General features: G+C 41.2%; 1 protein-coding gene across 1 annotated transcript in view; it reads right to left on the bottom strand.

The window, feature by feature from the left end:
* The window catches only part of INTS4 (integrator complex subunit 4), a 127,016-nt gene that overhangs the window by 99,794 nt on the left and 7,403 nt on the right, over positions 1-19,819 (bottom strand). Inside the window, exons 3-4 of the mRNA XM_008067632.2 lie at positions 12,941-13,058; positions 8,919-9,025 (exon numbers count right to left, since the gene is read on the bottom strand). Of these exons, the coding sequence (XP_008065823.2) occupies positions 8,919-9,025; positions 12,941-13,058 (225 nt within the window). The remainder of the gene's footprint in view (positions 1-8,918; positions 9,026-12,940; positions 13,059-19,819) is intronic.

Raw genomic sequence — 19,819 nt, 5'->3', positions numbered from 1 at the left:
ACTATGATACAATGACAGAACCACATCATGTATTTAAAAATTATTATAAAGGAACAATTTGCCAGGCTCGATGGCTCAGCCTATAATCCGGCGCCTTTGGGAGGCTGAGGTGAGTGGATTGCCTGAGCCCGCGGGTTCGAGACCCGCCTGGGCAGGTGAGACCTCATCTCTACAATAAAATCAAAAAATTAGCCAGCCGTGGTAGCGTGCGCCTATAATTCTGGCTACTCGGAAGGCTGAGGCAGATGGATCACCGGAGCCCAGCAGGTCGAGGTTGTGGTGGCCGGAAGCGGCCACTGCACTCCAGTCTGGGAGACAGAGTGAGACTCCAACTCAAAAAAATAAAATAAAATAAAGGAACAATTTAAACTTCAAAAAATAATTATGAGAGGATTAGATTATATTATAGTGAATAAAACAAGAGACAGATGGAAGAGGGAGGGAGGGAGTTAGAAAAAGCTCTCTTCATGGTAGAATGACAACAGACATAAAACGAATAATAAAATTAGAAAATCATCATTTTGCAAAGATCAAGTAATAACGTACTCAGGCAAGACTTAGTTGCTAAAATGATGGGTAAAAAAGTTTGATGAGGAAGGGTATATTTACATAATCTCAAAGTATCTCTACATAAATTACTTATTTTCTTCTGTTAATGTTTCATTAATATTATCTTTAATTGACAAATCATAATTATATACATTTATAGGGAACAATGTGATATTTTGACATATGTATAAATCATGGATTATTAAATCAAACTAATTAACATATCTGTCACTTCATTTATCACTTTTTGGGGTTAGGCATTTGAAATATGCTTAGTTATTTTAAAATATACAATACATTATCATTGACTATAGTCACTCTGCTATGCAACAAATCTCAATTCTTCCTGTCTAACTGAAACTTTGTACCCTTGACCGGCAAGTTCCCACTCCATCACTTAAGTTTCCTTCCTTTTTAAGGCTGAATAGTATTCCGGGGGTGTGTGTGTGTGTGTGTGTGTGTGTGTGTGTGTGTGTGTGTGTGTGTGTGTACACACCATATTTATCCATTCATCTGCTGACAGACGTTTAGATTGATTCCATATCTTGGCTACTGTAAACAATACTGCAATGAACATGGGAGAGCAGACATTCCTTCAACATACTGATTTCAATTCCTTTAGATATATACCCAGAAATGGGATTGCTAGATCATATGCTAATTCTATTTTTAGCTTTTTGAGACCTCCACCTTGCTTTCCATAATAGCTGTACTAATTTACGTTCTCATGAATGGTGTACAAGGATTTCCTTTTCTCCCCATGCCAACACTTGTTAACTTCCATCTTCTTGATGAAAACCACTCTAACAAGTGTGAAGTCGTATCCCATTGTGGTTTTTTGTTGGGTTTTGTTTGTTTGTTTGTTTGTTTTGAGTTGGAGTCTCACTCTGTCGCCCAGACTGGAGTGCAGTGGCCGCTCCCAGCCACCACAGCCTCAACCTGCTGGGCTCCGGCGATCCTTCCACCTCAGCCTTCCGAGTAGCCGGAATTACAGGCGCGCGCTACCACGCCCGGCTGATTTTTTGATTTATTGTAGAGATGAGGTCTCGCTGCCCAGGTGGGTCTCGAACCCGCGGGCTCAGCAATCCACTCACCTCAGCCTCCCAAAGGCACAGGATTACAGGCTGAGCCACCGAGCCTGGCTCCCCATTGTGGTTTTAATTTGAATTTCCCTGATGATGAATGATGGTGAACATTTTTTCATATTATCTGTTGGCCACTTATATGTCTTCTTTTGATAAGTGACCGTTCAGATCCTTTGTTCATTTAAAAATCAGGCTATATTATTATTATTTTGCTATTGAGTTCCTTATATATTCTGGATACTAGTCTCTTATCAGATGTATTGCTTGAAAATACCTTTTACCTCTCTGTGGGTTTTCTCTTCATTTAGTTTCTTTTCCTGTGCAGGAGCTTTTTCGTTTGATACAATCTCATTTGTTGAATTTTTGTTGTTGCCTGTGCTTGTGAAGTCACACCCAGTGAAGTCACACCCAAAAAATCATTGCCCAGACTAATGCCATGAAACTTTACTTGTGTTTTCTTCTAGTAGTTTTACAGTTTCAGGTATCATATGTAAGTCTTTAATCCATTTTGAGCTGATTTGGGGGATGGTATGAGATAAGGATCTAATTTCATTCTTCTGCATGTGGATGACCAGTTTTCCCAGCATTATTTATTGAAAAGACTGTCCTTTCCCCAGTGTGTGTTCTTGACACCACTGTCAAAAACAAACTGACCATAAATGCATGCTTTTGTGTCTGAGCTCTCTACCCTGTTCCATTGGTGGATGTGTTTTGTACCAGTATCATGCTGTTTTAATTAAAATCATTTTATAAATATACTTTGAAATCAGGAAGTGTAATTTCTTCAGTTTGGTTGTTTTTGTTCAAAATTGTTCTGGCTATTTGGAGTCTTTTGTGGTTCCATAAGAATTTAAGGATACTGAAGACAGCAAGATATTTGTAAATTATCTTACCAAAAAAAAAAAAAACTATAAAGAAAAAGAATTGGCCGGGCTTGGTGGGTTAGGGTTAGGGTTAGGGTTTGGGTTTGGGAGGCTGAGGTGAGTAGATTGCCTGAGCTCATAGGTTCGAGACAAGCCTGGGCAACTTGGCGAGACCTCATATCTACAATAAATCAAAAATTAGCCAGGCTTGGTAGCGTGCCCTTGTAATTCCAGTTACTTGGAAGGATCGCCAGAGCCCAGCAGGTCGATGCTGGGGTGGCTGTGAGTGTGCCACTGCACTCCAGCCTGGGCGACAGAGTGACTCCAATTCAAAAAAAAAAAAAAGAATTTAAGGATTGTTTTTTCCATTTCTGTGAAACATAATATTGAAATTCTGAGGGGGATTGCACTGAATCTGTATATCACTTCAGATACTATGGCTATTTTAACAACATTAATTCTTCCAATCCAATAACGGAGGATCAAATAACTAGAGTGAAAAACCTGGCAGACATCACCTCAGCCAAGTATCAAAGTGAACATCATCAATGAGTCAAATGTCACCTGTGCCTCATGATATAATTCCCATATACTAAAATGGACACAAAATTACTTAAGTCGTATTCCTGTCAAAATAAATAAGCTGATTCTAAACAGAAAATATCAGATGAAACTACATTGTAAGACATTCTACAAAATAAATGCCCTATACTCATCAAAAATGTCAAGATCATAAAAGACAAAGAAAGGCTGAGCAATCTTCCCAGATTAAAGAAAACAAAAGTGCTGGGCATGGTGGCTCACACTTGTAATCCCAGCACTTTGGGAGGCCAAGGCAAGAGGATTGCCTGAGCCCAGGGTTCAAGACTAGCCCAGACAACCTGGAGAGAACGCGTCTCTACAATAAATTAAAAAGTTAGCTGGGCATGGTGGCATGCACCTGTGGTTTCAGCTACATGGAAGCCTGAGGTAGAAGGATTGCCTGAGCCCAGCAAGTTGAGGCTGCAGTGACCATGAGCATGCCACTGCACTTCAGACTAGGTGACAGAGTGAGACAGTGAGTCAAAAAAAAAAGAGAGAGAGACAGAGAGAAAACAAAAGTGACTGAAAACTAAATTCAGTCACGTGTTGCTGAACAGGAATAAATTCTGAGAAATGTATCATTAGGCAATTTCATCATTGTACAAACATCATAGAGTGTACTTACACAAACCTCGATGGTTAAGCCTACTTGACACCCAGGCTAAATGGTATAACCCATTGCATCTAGGCTACAAACCTGAACAGCATTTTGAGGTACTGAATACTGTAGGCAACTGTAACACAATGGTAAGTATGTGTGTATCTAAACATACATAAACATAGAAAAGGCAAAATAAAAACACAGTATTATAATCTTTTTTTTTTTTTTGAGTTGGAGTCTCACTCTGTCGCCCAGACTGGAGTGCTGTGGCCGCTCCTGGCCACTGCAGCCTCGACCTGCTGGGCTCCGGCGATCCTTCCACCTCAGCCTCCCGAGTAGCCGGAATTACAGGCATGCGCTACCACGCCCGACTGATTTTTTTATTTATTGTAGAGATAAGGTCTCGCCTGCCCAGGCAGGTCTCGAACCCGTGATCTCAGGCAATCCACTCACCTCAGCCTCCCAAAGGCATGGGATTACAGGCTTAGCCACCGAGCCTGGCTCAATTCTATTTATTCCATCGATCTTCATATATCTATCTTTATGCAGTACTACAGTGTCTAAATTTCTGGTACTTTGTAGTTTAGTTTTGAAATTGACAAGTGTAAATCTTATTATTATGTTAAAAAGAAGTGGGGGGAAATACAACAACATATTTGTTTTACTTCTCATCTTAGAGGGAAAGAATCTAGTCTGTCAAAATTAAGTATAATATTAGCTGTCAGTTTTTTGTAGATTCCCTTTATGAAGGGAAGGAAGATCCATTCTATTCCCAAATTTTTTTAGTGTTATAACGCAAGGGTGTTAAGAGTTTGTGGAATGCTTTTTCTGCATCTATTGTGATTACAGGTTTTGCACCCTTTATTCTATTGCTATTACATTAATTTATTTTCAGAGATTAAACCAACCTTGCATTCCTGGAATAAATCCTACTTGATCATGGTATAAACAGTCCTGTTTATACGTTGCTGGATTTGACTTGCTAGTGTTTTTAAAAGACATTTGTTCTATATTCATGAGAGACACTGGTCTATAGTTTTCTTTTCTTGTGATGTCTGTCTGATTCTAGTAACAGAGTTAATACTGAACTCAGAATTAGTTGGGAAGTATTCCCTCCTGTTCTACTTTTTTGGGAGTTTATAAAGAACTGGCATTAATTCTTATTTAAATATTCGGTAGAATTCACCAGTAAAGCCACCTGGGCCTGAGCTTTTCTTTGTGTTTATTTTCTTTTACTGGTGTTTTTTAATTATTAATTCCATCTCTTTCTCACAGGTCTATTCATATTGTCTACTTCTTCTGTAGCTAGCTTCAGTAGTCTTTATAATTTGTCCATTTTAACTAAGTTATCTAATTTAATTTATTAGCATACAATTTTTCATAGTATTCTTTATAATCATTTTTTATTTCTGTCAGGTAAGTAATAACATCTTATCTTTCATTTCTGAGGCTAGTTATGTGAGTAGTCTTCTCCTTCTTAGTCAATATAACTGAAGTTTATCAATTTTGTTGACCTTTCCAAAGAATCAAATTTGGTTTCATTGATTATCTCTGTTTTCTCTATTTCATTAATCTCTTATCTTTATTATTCCATTCATTCTGCATGCTTTAGTTTTGTGTGGTGTTCTCTTTTCGGTTTCTTAAGGTAGAAGATTAAGTTACTGATTTGAGAATTTTCATCTTTTTTATACTACAGGAACTTACAGCTATAAACTTCTTTAAGCACTACTTTAGCTGCATGATGTCTTCAATTACACGCATCTCAAAGTACTTTCTAATCTCCCCTTGATTTCTTCTTTGACCTATTGGTTATATAGGAGTATACATGGGTTTCCTAAATTTCTTCCTGTTAACTGATTTCTCATTTAATCCCACTGTGGTCAGAGAACATGCTCTGTGTTTTTTTTTTTTTTTTAATAAAAAGGACAAATGTTTTATATATAAATTATGCCTCAATTTTTAAAAATCTTAGGTGCATAGTCATAGACCAAAATAGCATTAGGCAATAGAAACAGTGATTGCAGCTATGACTCACAGATAGCCTTTATTTACTTGAATCTAAAAATGCTTGTGACAGATCTGCCATTTCCAAATAGTTCAAATTTTTAGCCTATTAAGAGCCTCCACAAATAACTTTTAAAAACCACACAAACTCCATATGCTAAGGCAAAGAACAGAAAAGTTCATTCCCATGAGAAGAAACACAATTAAAAGACAAACACAAGCTGGGCTCGGTGGTTCAGCCTGTAATCCCGCGCCTTAGGAGGCTGAGGTGAGTGGATTGCCTGAGCCCGCGGGTTCAAGACCCACCTGGGCAGGCGAGACTTCATCTCTACAATAAATCAAAAAATTAGCCAGGCGTGGTAGCGCACACCTGTAGTTCCAGCTACTTGGAAGGCTGAGGCGGAAGGATCGCCGGAGCCCAGCAGGTCGAGGCTGCAGTAGCTGGGAGCGGCCATTGCACTCCAGTCTGGGCGATAGAGTGAGACTCCGACTCAAAAAAAAAAGACAAACATAGGGGGAAAAAATCTCACAAGTAGTCTTTTTAAAATGAAAGTTTTAAGAAATGAAATATTTTCTTTCTATAAAATTAACAGGTCTATCTTTGGCTTTTAAACTTTAATATCCATTAATATTTATGATGATACAGTGAAATTAGGCATACATATACTGCCTGTGGGTATATAAACTGGTACAGTTTGGAAAGCAATTTGACAAAAAGTATTAAGAGGCTTAGTTAGTTATGGTGGCTCCTGCCTGTAATCCCAGCAACTTGGGAAGCTGAGGTAGGAGAACTGCTTGAGGCCAGGAGTTTGAGACCAGACTGGGAAACATAATGAGATGCTATCTCTACAAAAAATAAATAAGCCAGGAATAGTGGCATATTCCCATAGTCCCAGGTACGTGGGAGGCTATGGTAGGAGACTCCCTTATGCCCAGAAGGGGTCAAGGCTGCAGTAGTTATAATTACACCACTACACTCCAACCTGGGCAACAGAGCAAGGCACCCATCTCTATTTTTAAAAAAGGACTTAAAGTTTTCAATTAATAATTCTACTTTTGACAATCTGTGTTGAAAAAAATAATTTTAAATACAGAAACTATTCCCTGCAGTATTATTTCCAATTTAATAAATGGCTACAATATATGAATATTCAGTAGCAGGCAAAGAGTTAGGTAAACAATAGTTTAATTATTGGATAAAATATCACAGAGCCATTACAAATTATGATTACAAAATACATACAGTATAAGAAAAATACTTCTGTTATAATGTTAGAAAAACAGGACAAAATTTGAGTAGGCACAGTAGCTCATGCCTGTAATCCCAGCACTTTGGGAGGCAGAGGTAGGCAGATAGCTTGAGACCAGGAGTTCGAGACCAGCCTGGGCAACATCGCAGGACCTCCTCTCTAAAAAAAATTTTAAAAGGGAGGGGGTGCAAAATTATATTTAGAACATGATTACAGCTATATGTTTTAAAAAACAGCAAACAATCTGTGTACAGAAAAAAAATCAGAAAGCAGTACATCAAAAGTCTACTAATAATGGTTACCTTTGGGTAGTGAATTATGAATGTAGTTTTTTCTTTATACTTTTTAAATATATTTCCAAATTTTCAATAAGTTCTTATAATGATAAATTTAAATAAATATATTAAAAACAAATTTAATAAAATATTACTACAAGCATAAAAACCCACTTAATATGACAACTCTTACATTTAAAATCTAAAATTTCATAGATACATATTTTATTTTCTCACATGCAAGACATACTTACTTTCTCACACACACAATCCCTGAATTTTTCCACTTAGGTTTTTAATATTGTACTCAAAGTGATTTTGATTTTAATATTGTATTCAAAGTGATTTTGGTTTTATGGGGTTTTTTTAAGATAAATGAAGTAATCTTTCCTGGAACAGCTTCCTAAGTCCAAAATACATTAATCTAACACAATTCAAACATACTTGTCTTTTCATATTCTCAAAATAAAGTTATCAAAAAGCTTAGAAGCAAAACCAATTTTACAAGCTTCTGGGGACTGCTATTGACACACAAAAAGACATTAAGAGCACAACTGGACTTCTTTTATAATCAGAAAAACAGAATTTTTAAAAACTTTCCTGGCCAGATTCAATGGCTCAGCCTGTAATCCCAGCACTTTGGGAGGCCGAGGTGAGTAGACTGCCTGAGCCTGAGGGTTCAAGAACTGCCCCGGCAACCTGGAAAGACCTCGTCTCTACAACAAATCAAAAAATTAGCTGGGCATGGTAGCATGCGCTTGTAGTTCCAGCTACTTGGAAGGTTGAGGCGAAAGGATCACCAGAGCCCAGCAGATGGATGCAGGGGTGGCTGTGAGCGTGCCACTGCACTCCAGCCTGGGCAACAGAGTGAGACTCCAACTCAAAAAAAAAAATTTTTTTTCCCAGTTTCTTGTGTTGATCTGCTTACTGGCAACAATAAAGAGAACATGAGTTTGGAGTAAGGAAAAACCAGAGTTTATACCCTGATTCTGCAACCTCCTAGTTGTGAAAACCTGGACAAGTCAGACTCCTTGAATCTCACTTTCTATCTCTGTAAAGCAGGGAAACAGTATAAAAGAATTGGGAGAACCAAATGAAAACTAAATACAAAGAACCATCATAAGCAGAGTGCATTACCAAGCACAGTATACAAAGTAGCTATGTATTGTAATTATCTTAATTTCTTTTGAGAGCATGAGGAAATTAATTTTATAAGAAATTATTTAAGCCGGGCCCGGTAGCTCAGCTTGTAATCCAGCGCCTTTGGGAGGCTGGGGTGAGTGGATTGCCCGAGCCCACGGGTTCAAGACCTGCCTGGGCAACTTGGCGAGACCTCATCTCTACAATAAATAAAATAAAAAAGAGCCGGGTGTGGTAGCGCGCGCCTGTAGTTCCAGCTACTCGGAAGGCTGAGGCGGAAGGATCGCGGAGCCCAGCAGGTCGAGGCTGCAGTGGCCGTGAGCGGCCACTGCACTCCAGTCTGGGTGACAGAGTGAGACTCCAACTCAAAAAAAAAAAAAAGAAATTTTTAAACTTTATTCCTAGACAAACACCAAGAAATTTTAAAAAAACAAGGCAGATCTTAAAACCATTAAAGGTCCTTGGCAATCTTTATACAGATTTAAGATGGATCTGAGCAGATTTTATGGCTCCTACCATCTTTCCAATAATGCAAAACAGTTCAAGAAAGAAGACCATTATACTCTTACCTTGCAGGCTACATCAACTAATCGCATCTGGATAGCTTGATTCTCTGGTAGCTTAGTGCCAATTGCAAGCAAAGTGTCCAACAGTTGAGCTAGGACTTGATGAGATTCTAGAAAGGAAGACGGAAAATTGTAGAATTTCAAAAGGAGATCACTACAGAAACTAATTTACAAGGGTGAAGAATGTAGATTTTTGTCAGCTGGGCTCTACTGTTCTGACCCTTCATTGCCTTAACCAAAAACGAAATTCCTCAAGGGATCATTTCTAAATGTTTGAGTCCTCCACAGGATCAGACATAGTTCCATACACATAGTAGGTGTTCAAAAATGTTTAGTGCTTGACTGACTCAAAAGTTTTTCATTGCCTTCAACACAAAGTCTAAACTCCTTAGCAGGGCACATATACATACATGCCAAGCTGTCTATTACATTTAGCCATGCCTGTTTTTCTAGCCTCATCTCCTTCAGGTCTCTTTTTTCCAACTACTTGTGATTCCTCATATCCCCAATCTTTGGCCCAGGCTAACTCCTCTACCTAGAATGCCGTCCCCCACACCTGATTCCATCCTCAACCTCAACCCCCAGCAGGCACCTACTAATCCTTAAAGTATCAAGCACTCTGCAGAGCTTGTCTAATCACAAAAATTGACCATTTCCTCCTTCATGGTTCCACGGTACTCTCTACAACAGCTGTATCGCTTTAGTGTACTTATTTATTTCCATGTCGGACTAAACTAGAAAACTGAAATCCTTATGCACAATGACTGTGTTTTATTCATCTTTGTATTCTCAGAATCTAGCACCATTCATTATATGGTAGATGAATGTTTAATAAATGGGTCTAGGCATAGTGTGAGCCTGTAATCCGAGAACTTTGGGAGGCCGAAGGGAGAGAATTACTTGAGCCCAGGATTTCAAGACCAGCCTGGGCAACATAGCAAAACCTCATCTCTACAAAAATATCAAAAAATTAGCCAGGCATGGAGGTGCATGCCTATAGTCCCAACTACTTGAGACAGACAGACTACCTGAGCTCAGGAGGTTGAGGCTACAAGCTGTGATTGTTCCACTGTACTCCAGCCTGGGCGACAGAGACTCCAACTCTAAATAAATAAATAGGCAACTGGGTGAGACCTCGTCTCTACAATAAATCAAAAAATTAGCTGGGTGTGGTGGTGTGTGTCTATAGTTCCAGCTACTCGGAAGGCTGACGTGGAAGGATTACCCGAGCCCAGCAGGTCGAGGCTGTGGTGGCCATGAGTGTGCCACTGAACTCCAGCCTGGGCAACAGAGTGAGACTCCAACTCAAAAAAAAAAAAAAGGTATATTTTGTATATTTTAAGGAACATAATAGAAGTTGTTGTTAGCATGTATTGATGTCACAACACTAATTTCCTTTTTTTTTTTTGAGTTGGAGTCTCACTCTGTCGCCCAGACTGGTGTGCAATGGCCACTCCCGGCAGCCACGACAGCCTTGACCTGCTGGGCTCCGGTGATCCCTCTGCCTCAGCCTTCCAAGTAGCTGGAACTACAGGCGCACGCTACCACGCCCGGCTAATTTTTTGATTTATTGTAAAGATGAGGTCTCGCCAAGTTGCCCAGGCAGGTCTCGAGCCCATGGGCTCAGGCAATCCACTCACCTCAGCCTCCCAAAGGCGCGTGATTACAGGCTGAGCCACTGAGCCCGGCTACTAATTTCCTTTTACATGACTAATAAAAAAAACTTTAAATTTATTTTATGGAACAAAACTATGCCATTTAAAGAAAACTTTAAGTAAACCACAGTAGAGTGGTAAAGCAAGTATGTCGAAAATAGTGTACAGCCGGGCTCGGTGGCTCAGCCTGTAATCCCACGCCTTTGGGAGGCTGAGGTGAGTGGATCGCCTTAGCCCGTGGGTTCGAGACCCGCCTGGGCAGGCGAGACTTCATCTCTACAATAAATCAAAAAATCAGCCGGGCGTGGTAGCGCATGCCTGTAATTCCGGCTACTCGGAAGGCTGAGGCGGAAGGATCGCTGGAGCCCAGTAGGGCGTGGCTGCGGTGGCTGGGAGCAGCCACTGCACTCCAGTCTGGGCGTTTAAATCTACAAGACAACAGGAGAAAAAAAGGTGGATAAGAAAAGTCAACAAATTTTTCAGAGATGGAAAGCCATGGCAAAATCAGCAAAACTGAGAAATCTAATACTAAATGCCTACTGAGGAGGCTATCATCACTACCAAGCAAAACAAAAACAGGGATTTGAGGCAGGGATCTGCTTGAATCTCTGTGAGAAACAGTTAGAGGGGGTAAAAAAAAAAAATCCTAGCCATAACACCCCAGAAAAGTTCACGAAGTAGAGACTAAAAGGAAAGCAAAACAAAAACAGGGATGAGGCAGGGATCTGCTTGAATCTTTGTGAGAAAGTTAGAGGGGGTAAAAAAAAAAAAAGTAAGTTGAACTCCCACCCCCATCCCATATACTACACAGCCAAGTGACCCCAGAAATAGGATTATTCTGTATACAAACTGGACCAGAAAGGAAGCGATTCTGGGGACACCAAGTGAAAACAAGGAGAAGACACAAAGGAGTAGAGGAGATTAAGAGATGACATAATAAATTAAGAGACTATCCCTAGCCATCTTTCCATTGTTTTGGCTCAAGAACACAGCAACCAGACATTTCTCTGTCTTCCCAGCAGGACATTCATGAACTTTTAACTGGGAAAACACCATAAGATACTAGCATTCAGGCCGGGCTCGGTGGCTCAGCCTGTAATCCCAGCACTTTGGGAGACCGAGGGGAGTGGATTGCCTGAGCCCGCGGGTTCGTGACCTGCCCGGGCAACTTGGCGAGACCTCATCTCTACAATAAATCAAAAATTAGCCAGGCGTGGTAGCGCGCGCCTGTAGTTCCAGCTACTTGGAAGGCTGAGGCAGAAGGATCGCCAGAGCCCAGCAGGTCGAGGCTGCGGTGGCCGGGAGCAGCCACTGCACTCCAGTCTGAGCGACAGAGTAAGACTCCAACTCAAAAAAAAAAAAAAAAAGAAACAGCATGTGACCACAACAGCACCATTCCTGGTTTCTGAGTTAGTGACACAGTGAACAGTGTATCAATTCTGCCATATACTATGTAACCTTGAACAAGTTAGTTAACTTCTCTGAGCTTTAGTTTCCCAACCTATAAAATAAGAATAAACCAGGTCTGTAGATCTAGTTATTCAGTGGGCTAGGTGGGAGGATCACCTGAAGTCAGGAGTTCAAGAGCAACCTGGGCAACACAGCAATAAAAAATAAGTAATAAATAAAAATTTCTCAAATTAAAAAAAAAAAAAAACAAGAAAAATAATATCAGGCCGGGCATGGTAACTCACACCTGTAATCCCAGCACTTTGGGAGGCAGAGGCAAGAGGATTACCTAGTCCAGGGGTTCAATACCAGTCTGGGCAAATTGGTGAGATCTCATCTTTACAATAAATCAAAAAAATTTGTCAGGTGTGGTGGCACACACCTGCTTGGAAGGCTGAGGTGCAAGGATCACCTGAGCCCAGCAGGTTGAGGCTGCGGTGGCTATGAGCGTACCACTGTACTCCAGCTTGGGTGACAGAGTGAGACTCCTACTCAAAAAAATAAAAATAATATCTATCTTATATCATATGTAAGCTACATAAAATATATGGCACTTGATAAAGGATAACTATTAAAACTTGATTTTCACTCTAATGTAAATGCACATATGGTTTTATTGAATCATCCTCAAATTCCTTTTCAATAACAACCAACAAAGGCCAGGTGCCATGGCTCATGCCTATAATCCCAGCACTCTGGGAGGCGGAGGTGGGAGGTAGAAAGATTGCCTGAGCTCAGCAGGTCCAAGCTGTGGTAGCCGTGAGCAGCATGCCACTGTACTCCAGCCTGGGCAACAAAATGAGACTCTGACTCAAAAAAAAAAAAAAAAACCCAACTAACACAACAACAACAAATTTTATTCTATACAAAAGGAAATAAAGATTTCTGCTCTGGCTATACAACTTTTAAATTGTAACTTACTTTCATTCTGCAAGATGTTAATGGCATCATCCATAATGCAGTCTGGTGAAAATCCTGCAGTCTTTGATAATAAACCCAACAATGATGCAATTTTCAGTCTCACGGATGGATCATTCTCCTGGAACAAAGAAAGCAATTGTCATCTTGATGCTCTCTCTTAGCTAACCAACAAGTAGGAACATGAAAATCTAACAAACAAAAGAAGAAAAAATGATCCAAGTATTCTAAGGCTTCGTTTCTGAAAAATTAGTTTTATATACTTCAGTGGGGAGAGCTTTTCTCCATTAGTACGTTATACTCAAATACTGCAAAGTGAATAAAAATGTTTTTTATGCCTTCTTGATGTCATTAGGTTCTAACCAACAATATGCTGATGGCATTAAAAGCATCTCACCTCCACTGAGTAGTCATGCTAGACATCAGTCACAGTAACTCGTACCACCAAAACCGGGTACCACCAACACCAGGCACCCAACATTGCTGCCAGCATCACTGCTCTTGGAGTCCCCGGAATGTGGGTGTTGCAGCTGCCATTGCTACTACCAGAAAGGATCTTTCACTTTACTTGCTGTTTTGTATCACTAGATGCTGATCAGCAGTCTGGGGCAGGCAAATGTAACTGGTTGAGTGAGCACAGGTCTTGCACCTGGGCCCCAGCTGCAGGGGAGACTGAGAAATAAATAGTCTGCCTGTTACAGCTTCAGTAGTGGGAGGCAGTCTCTAAAGGGCACCAAATTCCTGCAGTAAGAAATTTCCCCCAAAGACAAAAAGGAGCATATCCTCTTGTTTATCACCACATCTCAAGTATGTAGCACAATAACTGACACTTTTTTAAAAATCAGCAAATATATGTGAATACATGTTCAATAAATGTATGTAAAATGGGGGGGGTTCCCAGCCAGTGCTGAGATTAGGTCATCTTTCCATACCAAGGACAAAATTACTTAAATATGTGCTCAGGTCGGGCGCTGTGGTTCAAGCCTGTAATCTCAACACTTTGGGAGGCCAAGGCGAGAGGACTGCCTGAGCCCAGGGGTTCAAAACCAGCCTGGGCAACTTGGTGAGACCTCATCTCTACAATATATCAAAAAAATTTTGCCAGGCAAGGTAGTGTGCACCTGTAGTTCTGGCTACTTGGAAGGCTGAGGCAGAAGTATTGCCTGAGCCCCACAGGTCAACACTGGGGCGATTGTGAGTGTCCCACTGCACTCCAGCCTGGGCAACAGAGTGAGACTCTGACTAAAAAAAATGTGTGTGTGTGTGTGTGTGTGTGTGTGTGTGTGTGTGTGTGTGTGTGTGTGTGTGTGTGCTCAAAGGATAGAGTAGGCAGGCAAGGCAGGCTCATGCCTGTAATCCCAGCAATTTGGAAAGCTGAGATAGGAGGATCACTTGAAGCCAGGAATTTGGCAACAGAGTGAGACTCTGACTAAAAAAAATGTGTGTGTGTGTGTGTGTGTGTGTGTGTGTGTGTGTGTGTGTGTGTGTGTGTGTGTGTGTGTGTATGCTCAAAGGATAGAGTAGGCAGGCAAGGCAGGCTCATGCCTGTAATCCCAGCAATTTGGAAAGCTGAGATAGGAGGATCACTTGAAGCCAGGAATTTGAGACCAGCCTGGGGAACATAGCAAGACCCCATCTCTACAAAAACATTAGCTGGGCATAATGCTTATAGTCCTAGCTACTCTGGAGGCTGAGGCAGAAGGATCCCTTGAGTTCAGGGGTTCAAGACCACAGTGAGCTATAATCACACCACTGCACTCCAGTCTGGGTGACAGAGCAAGACCCTGTCTCTGAGAAAACATAAAAAAGAAAAATTTCAGAAGAAAAAAAAGGATGAAGTGTTTTACAAATATGACCAACCACCCCCCTCCTACATATAGTTTCTAAGGAGGTAAGCAGCAGGCACAACAAGGAGACCTAAAGCATGGGAAAAGTTAATAGATGTGAAGTCCACAAACCTCAAATCCTGGCATGCTGTGCCACGTACTCTGCGCATAACTTTGCAAAAGTCATTTTCTTGGGAAGTTAACCCTAAGGTGTGAGGTGCAACAGAAAGTGCTTTGAAATTAGCCAGACCTAGGTGTGATGTCTGGATTCACTATACAACAGCTACATGTCTTGAACACTTAATTAGCCTCATCTGTAAAATAGGCTAATAACCTCAGAGGCTACTGAGAGGAAAATAACTAGCACAAAACCAGACAAATAGTAGGCAGTCAAACACCAGTGCCCTCATCTTTATTATTTATTTTCTTCTGCTAACTTTGGGTTTAGCATGTTCTTTTTCTAGTTAGGTACTAAAGTTAAGTCATTGATTTGAGATTAACACACTAAAATATTTCAAGAACTCCAAAATTCAACAACAAAAGAAACAACCCAATTCAATAATGGGAAAAGGGCATAAATAGAAGATATTAAAAAAAAAAAGGCCGGGCTCGGTGGCTCGGCCTGTAATCCCAGCACTTTGGGAGGCCGAAGTGAGTGGATTGCCTGAACCCGCAGGTTCGAGACCCGCCTGGGCAACTTGGTGAGACTTCATCTCTACAATAAATCAAAAAAATCAGCCGGGCGTGGTAGCGCATGCCTGTAATTCTGGCTACTCGGAAGGCTGAGGCGGAAGGATCGCCGGAGCCCAGCAGGTCGAGGCTGCGGTGGCCGGGAGCGGCCACTGCACTCCAGTCTGGGTGACAGAGTGAGACTCCAACTCAAAAAAAAAAAAGAAGATATAAAAATGGCCAAATAAACATGTAAAAAGATGCTCAACGTCACCAATCAATGGGAAAATGCAAACCAAAACAACGATGAGCCAGGTGTGGTGGCTCAGGGGATAGGAGGATTGCTTGAGCCCAGGAGTTCCACCACAGCCGGGGCAACGTAGTAAGGACCCATCTCTACAAAAAAATTCCCCAGTTACTCGGGATGTTGAGATGGAAAGATCATCTGAGCCCAGGTTGAGGCTGTGGTGAGCCATGATCCTCATGATCATGCCACTGCAGTCCAAAAAAAATAAGAGATACCACCTCATACCCATTAGGATGGCTACTACCAAAAACAAAAACAAAAACAGAAAACAAGTGTTGGTGAGGATGTGGAGAAACTGGAATCCTTATGTACTGTTGGTGAGCATGTAAAACAGTAAAGCTGCTGTGGAAAGCAGTATTCTTCTAAAAAATTAATAGTAGAATTACCATATGATACAGCAAATTTTTGACATATACTCAAAAGAATTGGAAGTAGGGTCCTGAAGACATATCTGTACACCTATGTTCATAGCAGCATTATTCACTACAGCTAAGACGTGCTTCCAGCTTCTATTAATCAAGATAAAGGGTTAGCCGGTGCAGTGGCTCACACCTGTAATCCCAGCACTTTGGGAGCAAAAGGCAGGAGTACCACTTGAGCCCAGGAGTTTGAGAATGGCCTGGGCAACATATAAGACCCTGTCTCTAAAAAAAATTTGCCAGGTGTGGTAGTACACATCTGTAGCCCCAGCTACTCTGGAGTCTGAGGCAGAAGGATCAACTGAGCCCATGAGGTCAACCCTGCAGTGAGCCATGATCGCACCACTGCACTCCAGCCTGGGCAACAGAATGAGACCTCAACTCCACAAAAAAAGAAAGAAATGAGAGAGAGAGATAAATGGACATATAAAATGTGGTATATATACACACAATAAAATATTAGTCAGCCTTAAAATGTGGTATATACACTCAATAAAATATTATTCAGCCTTAAAAAGGAAGAAATTTAGCCAGGCTCGGCGGCTCAGCCTGTAATCCCGCACCTTTGGGAGGCTGAGGTGAGCGGATTGTCTGAGCCTGAGGGTTCGAGACCCACATGGGCAGCGAGACCTCATCTCTACAATAAATAAAAAAATCAGCCGGGCGTGGTAGCGTATGCCTGTAATTCCGGCTACTTGGAAGGCTGAGGCGGAAGGATCGCCGGAGCCCAGCAGGTCGAGGCTGCGGTGGCCCGGAGCAGCCACTGCACTCCAGTCTGGGCAACAGAGTGAGACTCCAGCTCAAAAAAAAAGGAAGAAATTTCTGACATATCCTGCAATATGGATAAACCTAGAGGATATTATGCTAAGTGAAATAAGTTCATCACAAAAAGACAAAAGTATATGATTTCACTCATATGAGGTACTTAAGGTAGTCAAAATCATAGACACAAAATGTAGAATGTTGGTTGCCAGGAGCTGCAGGGAGCAGAGAATAGAAGGTTTAATGGGTATAGAGTTGCAGTATTTTGGAGTTAGATGGGGTGATGACTGCCTAACAATATGAATGTACTTAATACCACCAAATTGTACACTTAAAAAGTGTTAAGATAATAAATTTTATGTTATATGCATATTGCCACAATAAAAAAATGAAAAAGGGCAGAGGAGAGCTTCTGACCCAGTGACATTCCTTATTCATCTGTATACTTCACTCAAGTTCTTCGACTTTCTGACAGAGTCCTCTGGCACCCCTTCTATTGAGACACATAAATGACTCGCTGTGAAGGAGAGTCACTCAAGTTTTTAAAAGCAATTACCAGGCCAGGTGCAGTGGTTCACACCTGTAATCCCAGCGATTTGGTAAGCCAAGGCGAGCTCAGAAGTTCAAGACCAGTTTAGGCAACATGGCAAGATCTTGTCTCTACAGTAAATCAAAAAATTAGCTGGGTGTGGTGGCACGCACCTGTAGTCCCAGCTACTTGGAAGGTTGAGGCAGAAGGATCACCTGAGCCCAGCAGGTCAAGGCTGCAGTGGACATCATTGTGCTACTGCACTCCAGCCTGGGTGACAGAGTGAGACCCTGACTCAAAAATAATAAAAAATAAAATAAAAACTGACAAGGTAGAATACAAGGTCCTTCAGAATCACACTCTTTACAAACCTTTCTTGTCTTATCTCTTGGTGAGCTCCCATCCTAAAATCTATACCAGTCAAACTAGTTGCATTTCTTCTAATGAGACAGCCTATCTCATAACCACATGCCTTTGCTCACAATTGCTCACACTTAAAATGTCTTTCTCACTGGTTTCAAAACTGGCCAAAAACTGTCTTTAAGACTTATCTCAATCATCACTACTACTCTATAATACATTTCTGGATCCCTACTCCCAAGTAGAACTGATCATCTCCTCTTTGAGGCCATAGTATAACCTGCCCCAGATTTCAGAGACCCTAAAACACTGTATTGCTATCATTCATGTCTTGTCTTACTTATTCAACAAGACTCAGCTCATCCTCTGTATTAGCAACATGAAGCACAAGACCTGGCACAGAGTAAATATTCAGATATGCTGAGCAAATGAGTAACTTTAGCACTTACTATCTATACACCACATGTATTATTTGCTCTGCCAACTACACAGCTAGATCCTAAAGGCAAGGAACATATCTCACGGTTCTGCATCCTCCACAGCAACTAGCACCATAGAATAAGTGAAGAATCCCTCATGTGAAATAAATTCAGACATTATTGCTTGATCACAGAAAAATGGAGGAAAAAACAGAAGCCAGAGTAGTTTATCCACTAAAATACAAGATACCACATTTCTGGATAAAATAGAAAAAGGGGTAAAAAGCACTAAGCCACTAATCTATAACTGTCCCATTGGCATCGCTCCTCTTTTCCTTTAGGACTAGAATGTACTTAACAAATGCACGCAGCATGGCCTGATTAATGTGCTTGGGATCTTAGCCAGGCGCAGTGGCTTATACCTATAATTCCAGCACTTCAGGATGCCAAAGTAGGACAACTGCTTGAGCCCAAGAGTTCAAGACCAGCCTGGGCAACAAGTAAGACCTTGTTTCTGCAAAACTCAAAAAAATTAACTGGGCGTGGTGGCACATGCCTATAGTTCCAGCTACTAGGGAGGCTGAGGTGGAAGGATCACTAGAGCTCAGGAGGTTGCGGCTGAAGTGAGCTGTGATCATGCCACTGCACTCCGGCTAGGGCAACAAAGTGAGACCCCAACTCAAAAACAAATTAAGTTAAATAAAATTAAGTGTTTGGGATCTATCTGACAACAGAACACCTAAGTACAGTTTTTCTTTTAGACATGATATTATTATTTTTTTTTTTTGAGTTGGAGTCTCGCTCTGTCACCCAGACTGGAGGGCAGTGGCCGCTCCCAGCCACCGCAGCCTCGACCTGCTGGGCTCCGGCGATCCTTCCACCTCAGCCTTCTGAGTAGCCGGAATTACAGGCACACGCTACCATGCCCGGCTGATATTTTTATTTACTGTAGAGATGAGGTCTCGCCAAGTTGCCCAGGTGGGTCTCGAACCCACGGGCTCAGGCAATCCACTCACCTCAGCCTCCCAAAGCGCAGGATTACAAGCTGAGCCACTGAGCCCGGCTTAATTATTTTTTTTAAAAGTCTTTATTACAGACATAAATGGAAATTTATGAATAAAATGATATGATGCCAGGGATTTGTTTTCATAAAAATCTGGTGGTGAGGGTGGGGACAAGAGAAATGAGAAATGTTTGGCAATGAGCGGAATGATTTTTGAAGCTGGGTAATGGTTATATGGAAATTAATTAAATCATTCTCTCTACTTCTATGGTATATATTTGAAATGTTCCATGAAAAAAGTTTAAAAAAAATAAAAACACAGGTTCAAATCCAGACCTTCCATTTAGTAGCTAGGTGACCTTGAATACTAGACTGATCTAAGCTTAGTTACTGATCTGGAATTTAGAGATAACAATGATGCTGTCATCAGGATTAAATAAAAAAATTTTTTTTTCTTTTTTTTTGAGTTGGAGTCCTTACTCTGCTACCCAGACTGGAGTGCAGTGGCCACTCCCGGCCAACGCAGCCTCTACCTGCTGGGCTCCAGCAATCCTTCTGCCTCAGCCTTCCAAGTAGCTGGCTGATTTT

This window comes from Carlito syrichta, unplaced genomic scaffold (assembly GCF_000164805.1).
Source record: "Carlito syrichta isolate Samal-C Ts95f unplaced genomic scaffold, Tarsius_syrichta-2.0.1 Scaffold309725, whole genome shotgun sequence".
Lineage (NCBI taxonomy): Eukaryota > Metazoa > Chordata > Mammalia > Primates > Tarsiidae > Carlito > Carlito syrichta.
The sequence above is the reverse complement of the archived record's forward strand: the minus strand, read 5'-3'. Positions and strand labels throughout refer to the sequence as shown.